This window comes from Pezoporus occidentalis, unplaced genomic scaffold (assembly GCF_034315485.1).
Source record: "Pezoporus occidentalis ecotype Australia unplaced genomic scaffold, CSIRO_AGI_Poc_V1 ctg213, whole genome shotgun sequence".
NCBI classification, from domain to species: domain Eukaryota; kingdom Metazoa; phylum Chordata; class Aves; order Psittaciformes; family Psittacidae; genus Pezoporus; species Pezoporus occidentalis.
In genome coordinates, this window is record NW_026913997.1 from 430,545 (window position 1) to 450,373 (window position 19,829).

Here is a 19,829-nt window from a genome sequence, read left to right on the forward strand (position 1 = left end):
GCAGCCATATCTGGGCAGCTAACTCAACACTTCCGAATTGCCTTTTGCTGGAGTCCCCCAGGTGATGTTGGCAGCAAAGGAGGAAGCAGCAGTTTCTACCCAGTCTCTCTTGGTCTTAATGCTACAAGGGCTCTGGATCTTATTTCTCTTTATAGATATATATATTTTTTTTCTTTTTTAACTGACACCTGCCCCACTGGTGACCCTGTCACATTTTTACAGAAATCCAAATCATCATGGGTGATTTCCATTATTGTTACATGCATAAATACAGAAACAAATGTGTGCAGTAGATATATTTAAATAAAAATTGTCAAGATGCATTTATTGTTTTAGTTTTGTACAAAAGCATAACTTAAAAGGCAGACTAGTATAAACTTACTTTGTGCCAAATATTTAAACTTTTCATTCCAAAGAGTTTCTGATTCAAAACTTGTAGATACAGTTTCCACCTGGGAAATCTCCTTTTTAGACCACAGATAACACAGTATTGTAAAATCAGAATTCTGCAGTCTTTCAACCAATCCAAAGCTGCATTCTGCTTCGAGTGCCCGAGTTTTAGTTACTCAGTGAATGGATCATATGAAACATGAGCCATGCTGGAGTGACCTGATGAAAAGTCAGTTTGCCTACTGCTCATTGGTGTTCTGAAAAAAGATGTGCATTAGGATCTATGACATGCAATCTTAGCAAAGACTGATAAATACATGTGTAAAAATAAGGTGACATGTCTGGATTTTGCTTTGACACTTCAATACAAGCCGAAAGTAGCATAAGAAAACCTGTTACTGAAGCGAGTTCCAGATGTCATGCAGAAGCTCAGTTATTCCCAAAGAAAAGAGAATGCTTCCACTCTGATTTTGCAAATGGGTTTTCCTTCTCACAGGTAACATCTTCACAGTAAGCCTGAAGGGTTTTCTCAGTCACCACCACAGCTGCACTTGCCTTCTGACTTGGAGCATGCAGCGGCAGTCTTTGCTGACGACATCTCCATAGACACTCGCCTCCACTGGAAAACAACTCCCGCAAGAACAAGCAGGATACCTCCCTGAGATGCCCTTTCAAGAGTCTCCAAAGTGAGAACATTACTTCAAACGCTACTTTCCCCACAGAACAAGGCTTGCTGTGCTTCAGTGCTATCAAAAGAGGGCTAGCGCAAAGCTAGATGCATGTTCTTGTCGTCCAGTATCCAAGTGGAGCTTCCTGGGATTTTAAATGGTGGTGGATGCACTGCATGACAGCAGCTGTACAAGAAACAGCGTGCAGCTGCACAAGTGTTCCACAAGACCATCTGGAGGAAAGTACCAAAAACAGATGCAAGCAAGCTCATGTATTTCAGCAAAATTAAGAATAAAGAAACTGGTGTCCATGCAGTGTTTGATATGCCATAAAAACTCTTTCAAATAACGTCTGATAAGAAAACTATTTACCAGTGAAAATGCAAGCTTAGACACTATGAACAGTTTACATCTTGTAGGTGTTCACTAATATGGGACAGTGGCATTATGACCAGCGGCTCACCTTAAAGTAGGTTACTCATGGGTTTCCAAATGAGCTCGTGTTTTATGGTGCTGTACAAATAAAAAGTGGGGAGCATATGAAAGATCTGTATTAAACTCCACTGCATTAAGTTATCCAATGCATGAAAAATGACCCAGATGCATTTAAAATAAATGCATATTACAATATCAATATAGTATTATAAAATTATTACTTATGTGCACAGTCCTGATATCTATAGACATGGCACCGTGAAGAAAGCCTGGTTCCTAAGTGGTTTTACAGATACTTGGTAGTGATGCAGTTTGCTATCAGTCAGATCATAATGTCCCTTCGACTTTGGTTCATTCAGTGCAAAATATTTTTGGGAGTTTTTTAAGTCTTATAAAAATAAAAGGCATTTTTTCCCCTTGAGAGTGCTTAAAGAATAAACACTAGCGGAATGCCTGTTCAAGCATGGAAAGTGACCAAAACAGAAACTGTGTTTTAGTTTGCTTGTTTCCTGTTTACACTCTAAGAAACATAATATAAGGAACCTATAAAAATAAACAGAAGTCACTGTGTTAGGATTTTGTTTTCCTGATATGCTGTGATAAATTGCTAGTTTCTTCTTAAAATAGTTTCCATGCAGTATAAAGCATAAAATCAGTCTTATGGTTATTAAGTTCATTGTAACAGCTCAGCTTTTGTCATAGACACCACTGGCAAACGCATTTCCACAAACCTCCTTAATGCAAGCCATTATTGTTACATCCTTTGTTGCTGACTTTCCTTCCAATTCACTTCTGCCCCAAGTAGGTGAGCTCTATGGTGCACACCGTGCAGACACTCATAGTCTTCGGTAAAACAAGAACTGGATATGCTACTATAACATATGGCATAAAGTAATGTACCTTCAGGGATTAAAAAGGAAGAAAATAAAAAGGATTTTTTTGATAATTTACTGTGTAGGTAAGGGGCTGAATGATTTCACATTTTGACTTGAATTTTATATTCAACAACTTTGATGAAATCCAGTTTTTGGGTACATGTCAGTTTTGCAGTAGCCAGGTTGATCGCAACATGGGATTATGTTTCTCGTTTGCTCAGAACATAAACTTAAGAAGCTTGGCTATCCTGAAAAACCATGGATTGCAAGACTTGGTCTTCCCTGCACATCAGTCACACTTTAATTTCACTGTAGAGAATTCTGCCACTACCACAATGCTTTTTAATTGCTCTTTCATGGAACCTCATTATTTGAATTGCACTGTGAAACAATTTTCTTCTAGGAAATCCAAGACAAACGTTCATTCATTCATTGAGAAGACAGATCCACAAAAGTCCAATGAGCTGGGCACTGTGGTTTGTGTGTCACTCAAGTCCGAAAGTACTTGTCTCTTCAACTGCTGTCAACAGTTTTTCATATAACATAGAGAATGATGGATAAGGGGGAAGGTCCAGACGATTAAAACAAGTGTGAGCCCTGAGGGGAGGAAAAAAAGAGAAGGTGAAGAAGTACATTATTAAGAAGTTCAAAAGAGAACACACAGACTGGTATGTGCTTGCATAGAGATGGGTAGATAGTAGTCTTTCAGAATACTTTGTTCTGTCAAATGATGTTTTCCAATTGAGCACATAGCAAGGTTTAATCTACTTGCTTCTAATTAAAATAAACCAGTAAGAAGGATTTATGAAGGTCTTTAGAAGCACACTGACAGCCCAAAAGGCATGGGATAAATTTTATCCATTAAATGTGCATGAGGAAAGAATGACAGAGCATGGTACAATTCAAATTGTCTGTTCTGAAATCTTGGCTTTAAATGTATCTTCTGAGAAGAAGGTGTTTTTTTTTGGTACTGATGATACCTGAAGACTGTATTTGTAACCATAAGCAAGATATTCCAGTACACTGAATATGCATAAGATACTAGATTTGGTGAAAATCCTCCAGATACACAGGAAACAATCTCACAGCAGTAAGGGACAGACAAATGAGATGCTCCTCCTTCTACGTTTCCTTGGCGTAGAAATCCTGTTCTGCTTGTGCTGATTTACACAATGTACATACATGGCCCTGCAAGCCAATGACCTTTAGAATAATACTTTTTGTAATTACATGAAACTATGCATGTACCTCTAGCATACCACCCTGCTTTCTCAAGAGGACAACCACATGGTTTCAATCTGTTTCCAAAGTCCATGTACCTCAGTTTTTTGACACACTTTGAACTGACTCTCAAAACCTCTTCCAGGGAATGAAAAGGGAGATAATAAAGGTTTCTCTTTATAGCAGAATAATGGATATCACTGCCTCAGGGCAGGCTAAGGATAATACTTTCTAAAACACTATAGTGGAGGATTATTCTCTAGTGGAATAGATAACTATTAATGTGATGGGCTCTTGAGAAAGAAATGATGCAAAGAGAAGCTGAACAAAAGCCCCACTTTAGACTGATTTTAGAGGATGAAAACCTTTCTTTGTATTTTGGCAGGTCTCGGTTTATTCTTCTGCAATGTAACACATCACAGAGTTATTTGAATACAATTCAGGTGAAAAATTTTCCCTGCAGTGCCCTGCCCTTCATCAGTATGAGCCATCTTAAATGTAAATGTGTAACATAATGTCAATGGAAGGATGAACAAGCTCTCTCCTTGCAGCAAATTAACTCCTCATTTAATCTAACCACTCCCAGAAATCTGAGTGTCTACAACAGACCTGTCCTGAGCTTTCTCTGAGTCAGAAAGTGCTGTTTTCCATAGGAATACATTCACTAATTGCTGTTTTAGTGGTTTTCAACTCCCAACTACACGGATGGAACATGAATTGGGTTAATCTCATTTGTTACAAACCTAAGAGTCTATTACAAACCCTCATCGAAGCTGAAACACTCACTTAGTCACAGCCTTAGTGTCAGGCTGAGAAAATGCATGCACAGTAGAGAAGGCCACACTATTACTATAAACATAGTTCAAACATCGCTTAAATCACTTAAACATCACTCCAATCACTTAAAAAAGGCACTGAATTTCACACCCTCCCCATAAGTCTTAGAAGTATACTGCTAGTACATGCTGTATAGCAGAGGGGACATTTCCCCACCCTGTATTCCAGATGCCATCCCTTGAAGGCTCCTGGAAGAAAGCTTCCTTCATACTCCTGGTTTGCCTTTCCAAAAACCTTATAAAGTAGTATCTGTGAATTTTTGAAGTAAAAGACTGATTTAGACCCAGCAGCAAATGGAACTCAGTGATCCCTTGAGCTCAGTGGAGAATGTGGGAGAGTCTTAGGCAATTAACAGTCTAACCACATGCTTCTGCTGCATGGAGCTGACAGCCATTCATTAGAACTATGGATCATGCTGTGTGGGCTGCAAAACCACAAATTAGAAAAGACATAGTATATAATTAGCAAGGGATTAATTAGAAACTGGTTTAATATTAAGCTGGCAAGTTGTTTACATTTATGAAGAGAACTTTTATCTTAATTCTGAGGGCAAGTTTGAAAATGTAATCACCTCTTCCGGAAAACCAAGTCATTAAAAAAGACAAAAACTTAAGATCTTTGTCTTCTGAGGCAATGCATGCTTTCCTCACCCTAGCAAGCAACTTCATACGTCTTTGAACCAAAAGTTTTTTGGCTTTGGACTGTATTTTCCCTTTCCAACATTTCAATCCATATGGGCACTAATTGTTCATCCTCCTGGACTCACATTGTATGATAACAGGAAAAACCATCTTGGTTCCTGAAGTCTAGATTCCCAGTTAATCTCCCCTTCATTCTGATTTGAGTAGTAAATTGAGTGACTTAGGGTTAAAATTCAGCAGACAGAAATACTACTTGAATGTGAATCATCACATGCATGTATATGTAATGTACAGCTATGAGCCTGGAACCAAATTTCTCAGCATGTAAGTGAATTGAATTGAAAGAGTAACAGTCCCCGTGCTGATTTAGTGTAATCTACAACACAGCATGAGATAAGGAAGGAGAACTGGCATCAGGGATAGCAATAGTTAAGCTAAACCTGTAATCATCAATCTTTTCAGGGCCCTTTACATGACTTATTAGTGTAGAAGGCAATGATACTAGCCAGGCAACCTGACATGAGCCTCACAGAAATGTCACTATTTTGATTCAGCAGAACTGATTACAAAGCAGTCAGAACAGTGGGAACTAGGTAAACATCTAGTGAATACTTCTGTGTTTCTATTCACAGCTGCTTAGACCATAAGCACATACCTAAGTAACTATATTAGTTGCCTTTTATGTCTAAGTATCAGCACGAAGAGATGGGGATGGGTATTTATACATGTTTTCAGCAGTGCAGTAGTTCTTTTAGAAACGGAGGAAGAAACAAAGGCCACTGCCTTGTCCTAACTTGAGTTCTAACTTTGGCCACCCTCACACTAAGCAATATCAAATTTCACAAGCACTCCCACTTAAAGGGCAATTTGCAAAGTAAAGCACGGCTGTGAGCAAGTGACAGTGCCTTAACACAAATACTTTGGTTATCTGACAATCAGTAAGAGTCACAGAGTCCTAGGGCAGCATTCTCAGCACATCCAGCAATGTGTTTACACACGCAGGGCTTGTGCAGAAACCTCTTCAAAGTTTGCTACTGGGGGTCGTTGTTAACGATGTCTTCTTACCTTCAAGCCAGCACTACTCATTGTTTGCACAGTAAGTCTTTGAAGCTGGTGAGAAGCAGGCTGAAGCTACACTGCAAAATGCAAATGCTACTTTCTGCTGAGGGCTTAGCCCATTTAAGCATGAACACGGAAGATCATTTATGTTTTATGAGATCAAAGTTCCCCCATGTATGAATGCCAGGAATTCTCAGTTCATGACGACTGTAGATGTTTGTTATAGAGTTGTTGGTTTGTTTGGTTTCTTTAAACAAAACAATTGTGTTGTTGGTTTAATTCTCACATTTTTATGTTAAAAACTATCCACAGAAACAAAAATCAAATATTTCCTAACCAAGGGAATCATAAATGAAACTTCAAGGGCACGATACATTCTCCTGTATTTGAAGAGTTGGCTTTTCCTCTCTATTTGCTGAACACCTTATGGTAGCAGAGTTTCTCTGTTTCTCACAACAGGAAGCAGTTTTACTCTGCAGTTTGTTACAGCCAGGGCTCTGCTAGCTCTTTCAGGGGAAATTCTGAACATCCTATTCTGGCATGTCCTGACCTTTTCCATGCTACAACCTGTGCTTGTTAGCACCAGGAATTCCAATGTTAGAGACTATATAGAAAACACTCCCACAATCTTTTTTCTTATTTAAACTCACAAGAAAATCTTGTATTTAGAAGTTAGAAATAATAATTTTAAAAAGTCAAAACTTTTTCTTTTTAAACAAAATCAAAGCTATTTCATAGCTAAATGATAAAGTAGACTTACCAGGCTACAACGGATTACTAGGCCCCCAAAATATATTGAGCATTTTATTTGAAACAGCAATTTCCAGAATTTGCTTATCTTTAATCCTCAGTTGCCTGGCTCTCACTTGTACTGTAAACTGGGAAGACGGCTTTGTTTAAAGGTCACCTGCTGTGCCTGTGGATATCACAGTGCCACTTCTGAGTCTTTGACTTTCTCAGTGTGGTTCAAATGGCAGTCTGCAGGCAGGAGCCTACCCCAGTCACGCCTCTGCCTCTGACTTTACGCTGGAGGAACAAGCTAAGTGATGCTGGTCAGAGAAGCTCAGTGTGTCTGACAGATGCTTTGTGTCTAAAAAGAGACGCTGAATGCAAGTTATTCCTGAGGAATCTTGCTTACTAGGAATGGGCTAGGATTAGGGTTGAGTTTCCTTCATGGATCAGCCCAGCAGAAAGCTACCATCGCAAGCTATAGAAGCAGCATTCTAAAGCTGAATCTGATTATGCAGAGTTAGTTTACCCACACACTCTTTATACTAATCTGTGTCTAATCACCATTAAAACACATTCTAAAGGCTACAGATTTACGGAACTGGATTAAAGGAAATCTTCCAGAAACACACTAGTCTAATCACAATATAGAAAAGACTAGAACATGTCATTTTTTGTTAATGAAGCGCCCATGCTAGAAGATGTTTCTTGCATCACTTACATGTTAATCTAGTCCTGGTATTGCTACCATGGACCTCTGAAAACAACTCTTTTTCCTGGTCTTTATAAAATGATACCTGCCATTACCCAGTTTAAATGCTGCCTCCTGTCTGTAAGGGCTCTTACACCTCAATTCCTGCTTTCATATATTGGACTCTCACATTATACCTTCTTCACGTACTTTAATTGACCTTACTTATTCTCACTGAAATCTTCACCTTCTCTTGTCCCTGTGCTGCCTCTTAAGCCAAATGACTCCCCTCCTCAAAATACAACCCTTCTTCAGTTCATAACTTGCCTCTTCCGTATTTGTTAACATCAGACAGAGCAAAAAACTCACATCACTGAACTATACTGTAGAGACTGTGTCTAATGCAAGAAGTCTGATACTAGCTTTTGCTATTTAACTTTATTAAATATTTTATTTAATTTTAATTCATATGAATGTTTGCTCCTAAGGGATGATCTGCATGTTCAATAAGTAAATACTTGTAATCAATATAGCAAAATCCAATTCAAAAGTAGTTAACATTCTAATACAATTTTCCATGACAAAAGCATTACAGTATGGATATCAGCCACAGCTGCACTGCCTTGTCCATCCTATGGCAACAGAATGAAGTTCCAAGAAAAATGGATGCATCAAGACACTGGAACAATGGGGAAGGAAACTGGCATGTAAGGCATAGTATATTTGCATATTCAGTTAAAACTTGTTTATGTTTCTCAAACATCTGTTATCCTGGTAACTGATACTCTGAAGTATCTCTAGCATTAAATACACACAACAGTTGTACCTTGGAAGAGCAGTGATCTTCCCCCACTTCTCTACACAGAACCTTCTTGGACCATTGCTCCCCCGCAGAGAGGCAAATCCTTCATAAGGTATGCTGGACGTGCCTGTAACAAACTGCCAGCACAAACAAAACATCATGGATATTGAGTACACAGATGGTGTGCATTAGAAATGTATTTATATCAACAAACCCACTAAAGTCCAAATGCTTATGTAAAAGCATCTGTAAAATAAGCAAGTTTGTAAGGCACAAGTAATGAATGCCACTTTAAATAGAGGGTAAGGGAAAACAGACCATTTCATGACAGGACTCTAGAAGCGACAATTTACCAGATTAATTTCCTTCAAAGGTTTCTCTTTGAAAGAGAATATGTAAATAATGTAGAGTAAAATACTATTAATATCAAGTTACCTAAACTTAGGCCTAAGTGAGTTTTTCCCTACTGTCTTTATTCTGTATTAAGAGGAACTACAAAAAAAAAGTAAGAATGGCTTTGTGTTGTGCCTTTTTGGCTATGTGGATTTTAATGCCTTTGTAAACCATTATTAAATGCTAAAGAAAAGGACTAAATTTGGAAGGTTAGGTAGAATGTCTAGTGACATTTGCTGTTTGTTGAGCAAATTTAGTTATAGCCTGTCATGAACTGATCAAATGTAGGTTTTGACAGATCAGAGGCTACCTAATTTTTATAGCTCTAGATTTTTACTAACTGATGTTACAGGAACATATAAACGACATTTCTGGCTCTCTATCAAATGAGATGTCCCACACTGCTTTTTACAAACCTTTTTTATGTACTTAAACAGGGTAAAAAAAAAAAATCCTTCATCATACTCATATAGGTACCTCAGCAATCAGATGCACATTCTGGACTGTTAAAACCAGTGGATTTCACAATAGATGAAGAACATGGTATGGTTTGGGGCGTGGGTTTGTCTGTTTCTTTACAGATATGATGGATGTAACCCAAATTGCAAAAATTTAACTTAGCAGTAAATCCACATACATAAATACTTGTTGAGAGGTTTTTGTACTGCATCAAAAGGATGTCTGGATTCTGCAGGCTGTCTTAGTGAAAACGGAATTGGACTGATTTTCAGGCTTTCACCATTCTTTTCTACTTTGAGGCACTGAAACTTCCATCTAAGCTTTCTCCTTCCTAAGCTGTACAAATATTATTCAGATTTCTACCTAATGATATAACAAATTAACAGTTTTCCTTTTCAGTCTTTACTAGTCTTAATGTACTTATAATCAAAAAAAAGCAAGAGATTATTGACATTGGATACTTTATCTTAAATGCATTTTTAAACTTAGAAGTCTATGAAAACATCTATGAGCTTCAGTTGCTTAAAATTATTACAGTAAGACTTTGAGGACTGTCAGGTTCTTTCCACTGGCCAGCATCACCATCAATTTTGGATGTCATATACCTGAATGGGACTAGTTTAGAACCTAATTTTAATGATGTGCACTACTTTTACACAGATCAGCTGATTTCTCACCTGTAGAAGTCTTAATCGTTGTTCATTGTTGAACCTCTCCACAGCAGCCCAGAACCACCGAATTACAATGTGATTGTCATGATAACCTGTTAAAACAAGAAGAGCCTTGATACCTCTAGGTGCTACAGAAGTGGTTGAAAGTATATTTAATAAGCTTCTCCTAGTTTGGCCCTAGTCACAATAATGCCGTATTTCTTATCTGACAGCAGGAAAAGACAGGAGGTGAGAGAATAGTCTTTAAATGTTTAAAAATCTTAAAGGCAGAGAATTAATTTACTATGACAAAAAGGAGTGAAATCTCTTTGGGAAGCATTTCTTCCATTAATTAATCACAAACAGGAATGCCAAATCTTGAAATATCACAATGCTGTGCTTTTTATATATCTAAATCTACAAATGATTCTACAACCATCTCTGTCAAAGTAGTTCCCAAATCTTCTACTGTTCTCACATTATCTCAACTGCCAGCCTGCAGTCACAGGGATTAATTCTAACTTCCTGTCTTCTTTGAGAGTGGAAAAGAGGTAATTCCTACTAATAATGGTTACCATTCCATTTGTCTCCAGTGTAGGGGTGGTAATCTACTAGTGTGCAGGTGAGCACAGTGATTTCTGTGGAGAAGACTGCTCTGTTATGCTGTCCAGACGAGAACAGTAAGGGAAGAGCAGCATGGGGAAGCAATGAAGCAAACTACAATGGACAAATGACCTTCTGATCCTCAACATAAGCTTAACCACAGAAGTTCAGAAGATATTACAGGTGTATTTCATAGCATGGTCCTTTAATGTCTTAGAAATTGGGAAATTCCAGGCCCCCCAACGCTGTCAGTAATCAACTCAAAATTAAGGCTACCTCCTCTGTACTCTGTATTATTTCTCCAATCACTCAAGTCAATTTCTGCTGTTCCAGCTATAACCAGTTCCAGTTCTCTTGCATCAAATACAGACACGAGCCTTGCATCAACCACCTGTGAAAGGAAATAAAATGTATAGCACATTTCTTCATTTACCAATTTTTGCTTCCCCATCAAAGGCTTGTCTGCTACTAAAACATTTGTCAGGTCACATTACTCTCACAAATGGAAAGAATACCAGTTTTCTTTCTTTTTAAAGGCAAATAAATTGACGCCTTTTTCTTACATTGCAGTTCCACTTAGTTTCATTAGAGGATCACGGTAAGTGGGAGAGAATTTTATTGGCGAGTAATACAGAATTCTTTCAGGGCAAATTAAGTTCAATACATTCAATTTAATTGTCTATGTTAAAACAGGAGAGAGAAAAATACCTTGAAATACACTCGGTCTACTGTGTTACATGGTACAGCATGTACACAAAACGCTCAAAGGCCCAGTGAGGAAACAGATGGGTCACTTTAGCAAGTATTCACTGTTAATCATACAGGTAGTGATCAATGGTACTTTCCAGTTTAAAGTAGGTTCAAGTCAATGACTAACTTTTCTTTCTTTATTCCCCCAACCCACCTCCCATGATAGCTGTGAGGAGACTTCTGATTACAGATGTATCTGGTTTTTGGAACTCTCTATTTGGGAAATGTATATGAGGAGAAAAATATTTTTGGGGGGTAAAGGAAGAAAACAGATTTAATTTTGGAGTTTTTTTACCTCATAGAAACCACGAACCAGACTTTCTGTTTGTTGTACAACACCTCTCTCAATTCTCCATTTCACCATTCTTTCTATATATTCTTTCTTGTTCTTTTCAGTGACTGGGATGTTGGCACCTCCTGGCTTTAGTTCCCGTTCTGTGATCTTAGGGGAAAAAATGACCAAGTGACAACACAGTATTATACAGACAAAAGAAAGAATTATAATAATGTATATTTTTAAGCTTAAGTAATTCCTCAAGAGCATTAGCCGGGAATGACTTTAGTAAACTGGAATATGTGACATAAGGGAACATCGACCAAATCTTTTTTTTTTGGATAAAATAATATTTGAAACCCCATTTAGACTAAGAATCTTCGTATTTAGTGTAAAGAACAAACTGAGAACAAGAAACAATCTTTATATCAACTAAACTACTGAAGTCTTCTAAATAATATTGTAACAAAGGTGTTGTAATACCTCTGAATGGTAACTCTGCCGCAGTCAAATTCAGGTAAACTACCTCCAGCAGAGCAATCCAAGACTCTGGTATTTCAGATACACTCCAGAAAATCTCCTTCCCCAGAAAGACATGGTTGACTGGTTACAAATACTAATTTGTCCTTACATTGTAACACTGTTTTCATCAAACAGAATTTTATAAAAACAAGTTTAAATCTGCATGGATGCATCATTCTTGTGTCCAAATAAATGTTTCCCTAGCAATAGAATACGCAAAGGAAATTGAATTGAGAATCTTGCACACCTGCCCAAAAACTTCTTCATTTACAGTAAATGTGAGATCTAGGATATCATGTATATCATTGTCTTTCATCCACTGCAAACTCTGGTGAAACTCCTCATCGAGATATTCCAGGTCACTCAGGTCACAGAGTCTAACATAAAGAAGAAGAAAACACACAAATACAGATGACAGCAGCAGTGTGTGATCAGTAACTAAACTCAGGACAGTCCTGAAAATTAGACTGAGAATGGGAGCCAAGAGAAAAATCAAAAGAATAAAGAAGACTCTACTTCAAAACTCTGTTTATTTGCCAAGTGATAGCAGTTACTGTATAACAAAATTATTCTGTTAATGTACACAATTCCAGAGTTTGTTAATTTGAAGACACACTGATTTTAAGCTTATGCTGAATCTGTCCCATGTGTCCTGTGAAGAATATTTTGGAATTTTGAAAATGCACAAAGTGTATTTTCACTTTGTACAGAGAGACAAAAAATGCAAATCACAAACAAAATGGAAAGTTTTGTAACAAGCAATTATTATCTTTTTCCCTTATGTGACTACGCTGCCACCTCTCTCATTAGCGCATTGTATGGAGAAGTCTGTTCAGAGACCCTGCCTATGCAGAAATATCTTTTTACCTTTTGCCATATTTCCCCTTACTTTTACAAATCCAGCCTCTAAAGCCAACTGTCCCTTGCCGTCGTTAACAGTTACTACTCCATGCTTTGAACGTGCCATCTGTTAATAATATTTAATAACGGGGCAATATCTGCCATTTCTAACGCCTTAAATCCTGTTCTGTCAAATAGGACACTGGGGCTATTTGTTAAGTAAAGGGCTTTTTAGCTGCAGGGTTCCTTGCCTGCTTATATTCTTGGGTCCATAATAAGTCAGAAGAAAGCCCTGTACTTTTAGTTGGATGCTCAAAAGAGTAGCTTAAGTGACATCCTGCAGTAACAGCCCCTACATAAAAGCTGATGGACTGGGCACAAAGTCCCATCTGCAGAGGTAGTCTGGATGGCTCATCAGTTCCGAGGAAAGTGAAGGTCCAGGAAAAGTTGGAACTTAGATGGGAAAGTTGCATGAATTAAGCTGTGTACAAAGCTGACCACCCTTCATTTTTAATTTTACTGTTTAGAGAACCACCGATTTAAATTATTAATTTAATTTGGCAGTCATAAGATATTAGTATTAAAGCCCATCCGGGCCAAGTCCTCATTCTTATTAAAATGATGCTGTTAGCATTTAGGTGTTTTTAAAATATACATACAATAGGCATGGATGCATTACTCCACACTACCAGAATGTATGATGCTTTATACAAAAAATATCCTTCCAGACTTCTCAAAACAGCTTTCAAATGGAAGACAAAAAGTGAAGCACCTTAAGTTCATTAGGTCTTAAATTCCAGCCATGCTGAACAAGTGCAGCTCTGATTGTTTGCAGTCTCCATTTTATGGAGCTTTATTCTGATATACTTTAGACTTTGCTTTCAGAACTACTACTCCTGCTCTGTCTGAAACAATCTACCTCTGAAAATGGGTCTTGCAGTGTAAGTTATGAAGTGATTCATATCCTATCCTGTGAGTCACTACAAGACAAATGAATAAGAATTCTATTCATATCGGGAATAAACCCACAGCATTTCATCGTAAAACTTCAAATGTAAATTTTGTGGAAGTTAGTAACATGGTGAAAACAAAATAAGAGGTTTTCATATTGATCAGAAAGAACATTCTGGATAACCATCATCGAACACTGAAAGAACACTGGGTAACCATCAGCTAATAATTGTAAGTAGAAACAAGTAAACTTTTCTATTTTAAAGAAGTCCTGGATTGAAATGAAATGATTACATTATAAATAAAGGCCTGTCTTGTTCGATGATAAATCATAATTTATCCATACATAAAACAGCATCGTCCATGGGGAAGGAACCAAAAAGAAAAGGAAACAGAACAATTCTACTCACATTCGGAGGAGGGCTTTATAAAAGGGTCGTGTAAAAAAGGCATCTAGCAAATACTGATGTATCAGAGCAAGACCAAGAATTCGACCACTAAACCTGAACCTGGAAGAAAAAGAGTTACAATCATCATACTGAAGCTTTGTGGTTTGTAGACTGCTCTGTCATCAAAACTTACATATCTTTCCAAACAGCATTTTTTTAAATCAGAAAGCTGTGTATAAATGGTGGTAATTTCTTTGTGTTTGGTTTTTATTTTCTTGCATTTCTTTTACATGCTCAGTAAGGCACAGAAAAAAAAAAAAACCACAAGTCTGCAGGGTGTAGAGAATCCCTCAGATACCTAAAGTTGCAACGTCTCCATAAAGTCAAATCTGTATTAACCCAATCAACCCTAGCCTCTTCATAGAAGTATATCTACCACACATCCCATATAGGATTAAATTGTTTTCATGTTACTGGGAGGCCCAAGGTTTTTCATCTGACTGATGATTAGGGAGTTCTATATACATTTTCATGAAAGATGGCTGGAAGCTTTTTGGTGTATCACAGTGCCCTCCAGCCCTATGTCAACATGATCTAAACAATCTTCTCCTCTCCCCTCTCTTCCCCAGTTATCTTCATTTTGTTGGGTATATAAGGAGTGTTGGGTGGGAGGGAGTTGAAGAGATTGCAGATCAGATGGCAGCTAACTTTGAAATAGTAGGGTCTTCATAAATATTCCCAAGAGAATAAAGATCCATTGTGAAAAATCCCCCACATCTTTGGAATTAGATTTAAGTGTAGTGTTATTTTTCAAAGTAATGTTTCTTACACTGATTATGCATCCTCAGCAACAGTTCTCTTGGAATGATTAGGGCTTTACTGCAGCTGCCTGTACACAGGGTTTGCACCAAGGTAAGGATGTGACATGCAGAGCCTTCCCCCTTCCATGTACAACAGCTTGTCACAGCTGCATTTCCTGAATTCCCCAAGGCTGTACAAGACCAGTGGTGTCACTGGCACCAGCCTCCCAGAAAGAGAGGGGTCATCCCTCCCGTACCCCCTAAGGTCTCTGGTCCAGCACTACAGAAACCAGAGATTAATACAAAATGTTGGTGGAAGTTGTGTAGCATGTAGGGATTTTTCTCCCCTTTTTGCCAGACTTCTGCTTTTCCAATATAGCATAGATCATTTATTGTTGCAATACTGGAGTTCAACAGGTAGGTTAGTTCAACTTGATGCAGCCAACCATGGTTGGTAATGGTTGGTAATGAGATTCCTTTCTGATATTCATTCTTCATAAGTGGCTTCCAATAAGTAAAGGTTTAGTACATAACCTGTTGTATACAGATGATCAGCCATTCTACTGTTACCATATTCTAACTACCCACACAGCAGAATTGTCTCTTAAAATTCACAGTACAGCTTTACAGACTTATGGTGATGCCAGGGCTTATATCAACTGAGGGTGATTCAAACTGGTTTATAGTAGTGAAAATGAAATTATGTAAAAATCCTTGATAACTATTTTAGAAGTATGTGTGTATGTTCAGACTTTGCTTAAGAGCTATGTAAGCAGCAGTCCTTCCCCTCCCCCCTTTGTTAAGATACCTTCATAGATTTCCATCCAACAGGTAAGTTGGGTTTTTTACACTGAGGAGACCTCTGTACTCTTCAGGAAGACTCAAACAAACAACATACAGTAACACCTGTTTGAAATCTCCCTTAGTCTCCTCAGCTGACAAAAAGCCAATGTTTCTTTCATTATTTTTTAATGCACAAGAGACTAATACTGCTTTCATGAAATGACTGCTGATGAACAAGGAACGCAGAGAGTTGTGTTGTGAGAAAATCACATGGTACACGTTTTAAATCATAAGTTTTGCTGACCTTGTGAGAAATAAGAGAATTTAAACCACAAGAGAAAACAGAATTAGGGAAGTCAGAAGAAATGCAGTTATTTTGTTGCTGGTTAAAAAGATGGGATTCTGGTTTCTATGTTTGAGCAGATATGAGCAGATGACTACAAGTGGGAACAACAGAAAACATAGCTGAAAAACAAAGAAAAATCATTCTTACCACTCATGATGATTGTCTACAAAAGCAGACATGGGACTTATTTGTACTGTATAGGTATCATTGGCTGAGTATTCAAATAAACCATAATATGGATTGAAGAGCTCTCTAGACACCAGGAAAAAAAACTCTCTCGAAGGTCCACTGTAGTCCAACCTTTAAAGAGAAACTTGACATTACTATAAAGTGTTCATGTGTGCAAAGAAATGCTTTATGAATCTACATTCTTTATGCTCTATTTTAATTAAAATTTCATAAGATTTTAACCAGAACCCTTATCCTGCAGATTGCTTAATGCCAAGGTATGTGAAGTCCTCATGGGGCTATTCTGAAATGGAATAGCTTGGAGGGCTGGAATGAAATGCTCTATGCGGGCTGCTCTCATAAAAAAAAAAATTGGCTCTAACTGTAGTGGCCTCTTTGCCACAGGAATACAACCAAATAATTGAGGGTAAGGGGGAGGAGGAGACATAAAAAGAGCCAACATGAGACCTATCTGCATCTGACAAATTAAGGAAGAAAATGAACACTGCTCATATTTTGTCTTTGCAGACCTGCAACAATAGGACAATTTGAAAGATAATATTTCAGTTTTCCTGAGCAATATAATCTGAGATTACTTCAGTGATTTATCTTTCTTTGTCTTAAGTTTTCTTGTCCCTCTTCCAAACATGAGTGCACTTAAATGTCTTCTGGAGAGTGCATTTCCTTTGGAGGTGGTTGGGTTTTTTTTTTGTTATTTCAAAATTCCAATACTAATGGAATCTAAATAACCCCTTCTTCCTGAAACATAAACAAACTCATTGCTGAGAAAGTACTGAAACTGAATTTTGACACTGTGCTTCAGGTCATCACTGAAATGAGTTAAGTATGAAGTTAGTGCTCTGGTAGAGCTGGAAAACAGAAAATTAGGGATTTTCCTGTGGGGAACAGAGATGATTATAATCCTGACAAACAGATATAAAGATATATCTTCTGGAGGCTGAGACTTTTAAGAAGGTCTTGGTTTAGCTAGAAAAATACTCAGACGTATCACAGAGAAGGTCAGCTTTCACATAGGACTTTTGTCACTCATGTTTTGGCTCATGAACTTTTACAGAAGGGAAACATGGATGAGAGTTGTTTTCAAGGATGAAGTTTTCAGGAAAGTAAAAGCTAGGTACCATTATCAAGGTGAGGACAACACCTCTTTCCTCTATTGAATGAAAAACATTTTTCGTTCAGTCATTTGGAAGCACTCCGCTTCTGTTAAGCTTCAGACGTGAAGTACTGAAACAGATTCTTACCCTGGCAAAAAGGGCAGATTCCACATTCAAATTGCATAAAAAAAAACAAAAACAAACCCAACCAAAACCTCAGAATGGTTTGATATTATGGACAACTGTTGGATCTTAATCTTGGCACAAACACCAAGATGAAGTAAAAGCTCATCTGGAAGGCTCCTGCAAACTTTTGGGATAATCAGACTCACTATGAAATCTTAAAATAGGTTAGAATCTGTGCGCTTCACTACCCACCATTTCATACAGCTCCTTTTGTTCGCAGAGTTATTATGAGTCACGTTAAATAAATCAATCATGAGAGTCCTGCACTGCCAGTCAGATTTATCCCACAATTAAAGGCTTGGCACAAGGGTGAGAAAACTTCATACAAAAGGCATGCAACCACACAACAGCTGCAACTGTGGGGCATTTGGGTATTCAGGAACAGAGTAATATGTTGTTGGCAACATGACTCATGTCTCCTAGGAAGCACCATTAGTACTTCAGATACACCACTCTCCAATGCAAAGCTGCTTTTGCTAATAGTTAATAAAACTTAGGGAAAATAACTTTGAGAAACCATACTCTTAGTATCAAAATTTTCTTCATGTATCATGTAATGAATGTAAAAACATTAGCATCACAATTGCATGACTGTAGAAATCGAAGGTTCAAGGAAGATACCAAACGTTATGAGACTTAAGATACAAATCATAGGAACAGCAATAACTATATCTGAGTTGCCCCACTTACTAATGTATAAACTAATACATCAGTAGTTACTAAAATGCTTTAATTTTTGAGGATTTCATTACCCATTGCTAGGTAATGGGTAATGCATTTCTTTTACCATGAGGAAAAGAAATGCTAGAGCAAACTCCCACTTAAAAAACTTAAAAAAGGAGGAGCAAATAGGAAACAACTTTCAGTATTCCTCCTCCTCTCCTCCACCCTGACCTGTCTTTCTACACCTAGCCAAATGAAGTTTGATACATATCCTTGCACCATCTGTGATGAAACAATAGTTTGCACACATCCTTTCCTCATTCAAAACACATTTCTACATACAGACTTGACGTCATTTTACTTTGCTCCTAATTAATTCACTCTTTTCCATTACAAAGAGAGTCTTGTGTAAAGTTGGCTAGAACAAGAAGAGGATGTGTCACCTCCATTTCCAGGTCACTCATCTTGCTGTACCAAGTGATGAAATGCAAAAGCCTGACATCTGATGAAGGAAGACAGTCCATCTGGATCAATGTCTATCTCACATATGATTTTAAAGTTTTTTCTTTTATTTTTAAACCTGAGTTGAGGTTGTAGCTGTGAAAGTAAAGGTTGGTAGGGCCGTATAAAACAGGCCTCATACCTGTATCCCCACCCTGCTCTGTCAATACAGTGTAATGCCATCCTGCACCAGCCTTGTCATTCCAGTTCTGAGTTTTTCCTCAGACAGCACGATGATATTATTTATATGAACAAGTCCACACTTGGCTTTCAGTTGTCAACATCATTCTAAGACTTCTGTGAGTCCTTATTAACACTGAGTACTTCATGGTGAACTTTACACAAACAACAGGATTTAGGGGTTTTCAAAGACAGATTAATTTTATCTAATCTTGTATGAGCTGTTTCTATTACAACTTAGCTACTTCCAAGACTCACACACTGCATGGCAATAATGCACATATAGCATCCCAAGAGCTGTGTGCTGCAGTTTCCTAAATATAGAGGAATAAAATGTACAAATACATTCATTAAACATATCAATATCAAGGCTTTAAGATCTGACAACAGGGTCACAAATCAAGAAATGAAAGAGGCAAACAGCACATTGTTCCAGTTTCGCTTGCAAGGAAAACCTAACCACATCTTGCTTTGCAACGCACATCTCACAACCTGTAACATGTTAGACAGTCACCAGACACAGACTGAGCATGCTCTTAAGGGACTTTGAAACACCAGGAATATTTGTATTTATTTGACAAGTAGCAACAGCCTAGCTGCTTTTATTGGTGACTCAGGCCCTGCCCTGGAGAGACAGTGAGCACCTCCTGTACACTGCAGGCCTTCAGCTCCCTTTACCTCAGACAGGAGCTGAATTAAGGATTGAGCCTCCAGCCTACTCCTGAAGCACTCTCACTCCAACAAATGGCAGCTGTCTTTTAACAAGCACTGGAAATATAATGTCAGCACTGACAGAAAGGAAATATTAATAACATGAGAAAGTTGTTTATTTTTAATTTGCTTTCCCAGCAACATTCTAAAACACACACCAACTATTGTGAAAATTCACATAAACACTTGCATTACTT

The 19,829-nt window shown here is 37.8% G+C and overlaps 1 protein-coding gene across 3 annotated transcripts in view; it reads right to left on the reverse strand.

Moving 5' to 3' along the window:
* Nucleotides 1-298: 298 nt before the first annotated feature.
* The window catches only part of HECW2 (HECT, C2 and WW domain containing E3 ubiquitin protein ligase 2), a 176,703-nt gene continuing 157,172 nt past the window's right edge, over nt 299-19,829 (reverse strand). For all 3 annotated transcript variants that reach the window (XM_062619646.1, XM_062619645.1, XM_062619647.1), the window contains 8 exons: nt 16,256-16,408; nt 14,201-14,299; nt 12,247-12,376; nt 11,499-11,645; nt 10,730-10,844; nt 9,878-9,963; nt 8,373-8,485; nt 299-2,965 (listed from right to left, as the gene is read on the reverse strand). In XM_062619646.1, coding sequence (XP_062475630.1) covers nt 2,854-2,965; nt 8,373-8,485; nt 9,878-9,963; nt 10,730-10,844; nt 11,499-11,645; nt 12,247-12,376; nt 14,201-14,299; nt 16,256-16,408 — 955 coding nt within the window. In that variant the 3' untranslated portion in view covers nt 299-2,853. The remainder of the gene's footprint in view (nt 2,966-8,372; nt 8,486-9,877; nt 9,964-10,729; nt 10,845-11,498; nt 11,646-12,246; nt 12,377-14,200; nt 14,300-16,255; nt 16,409-19,829) is intronic.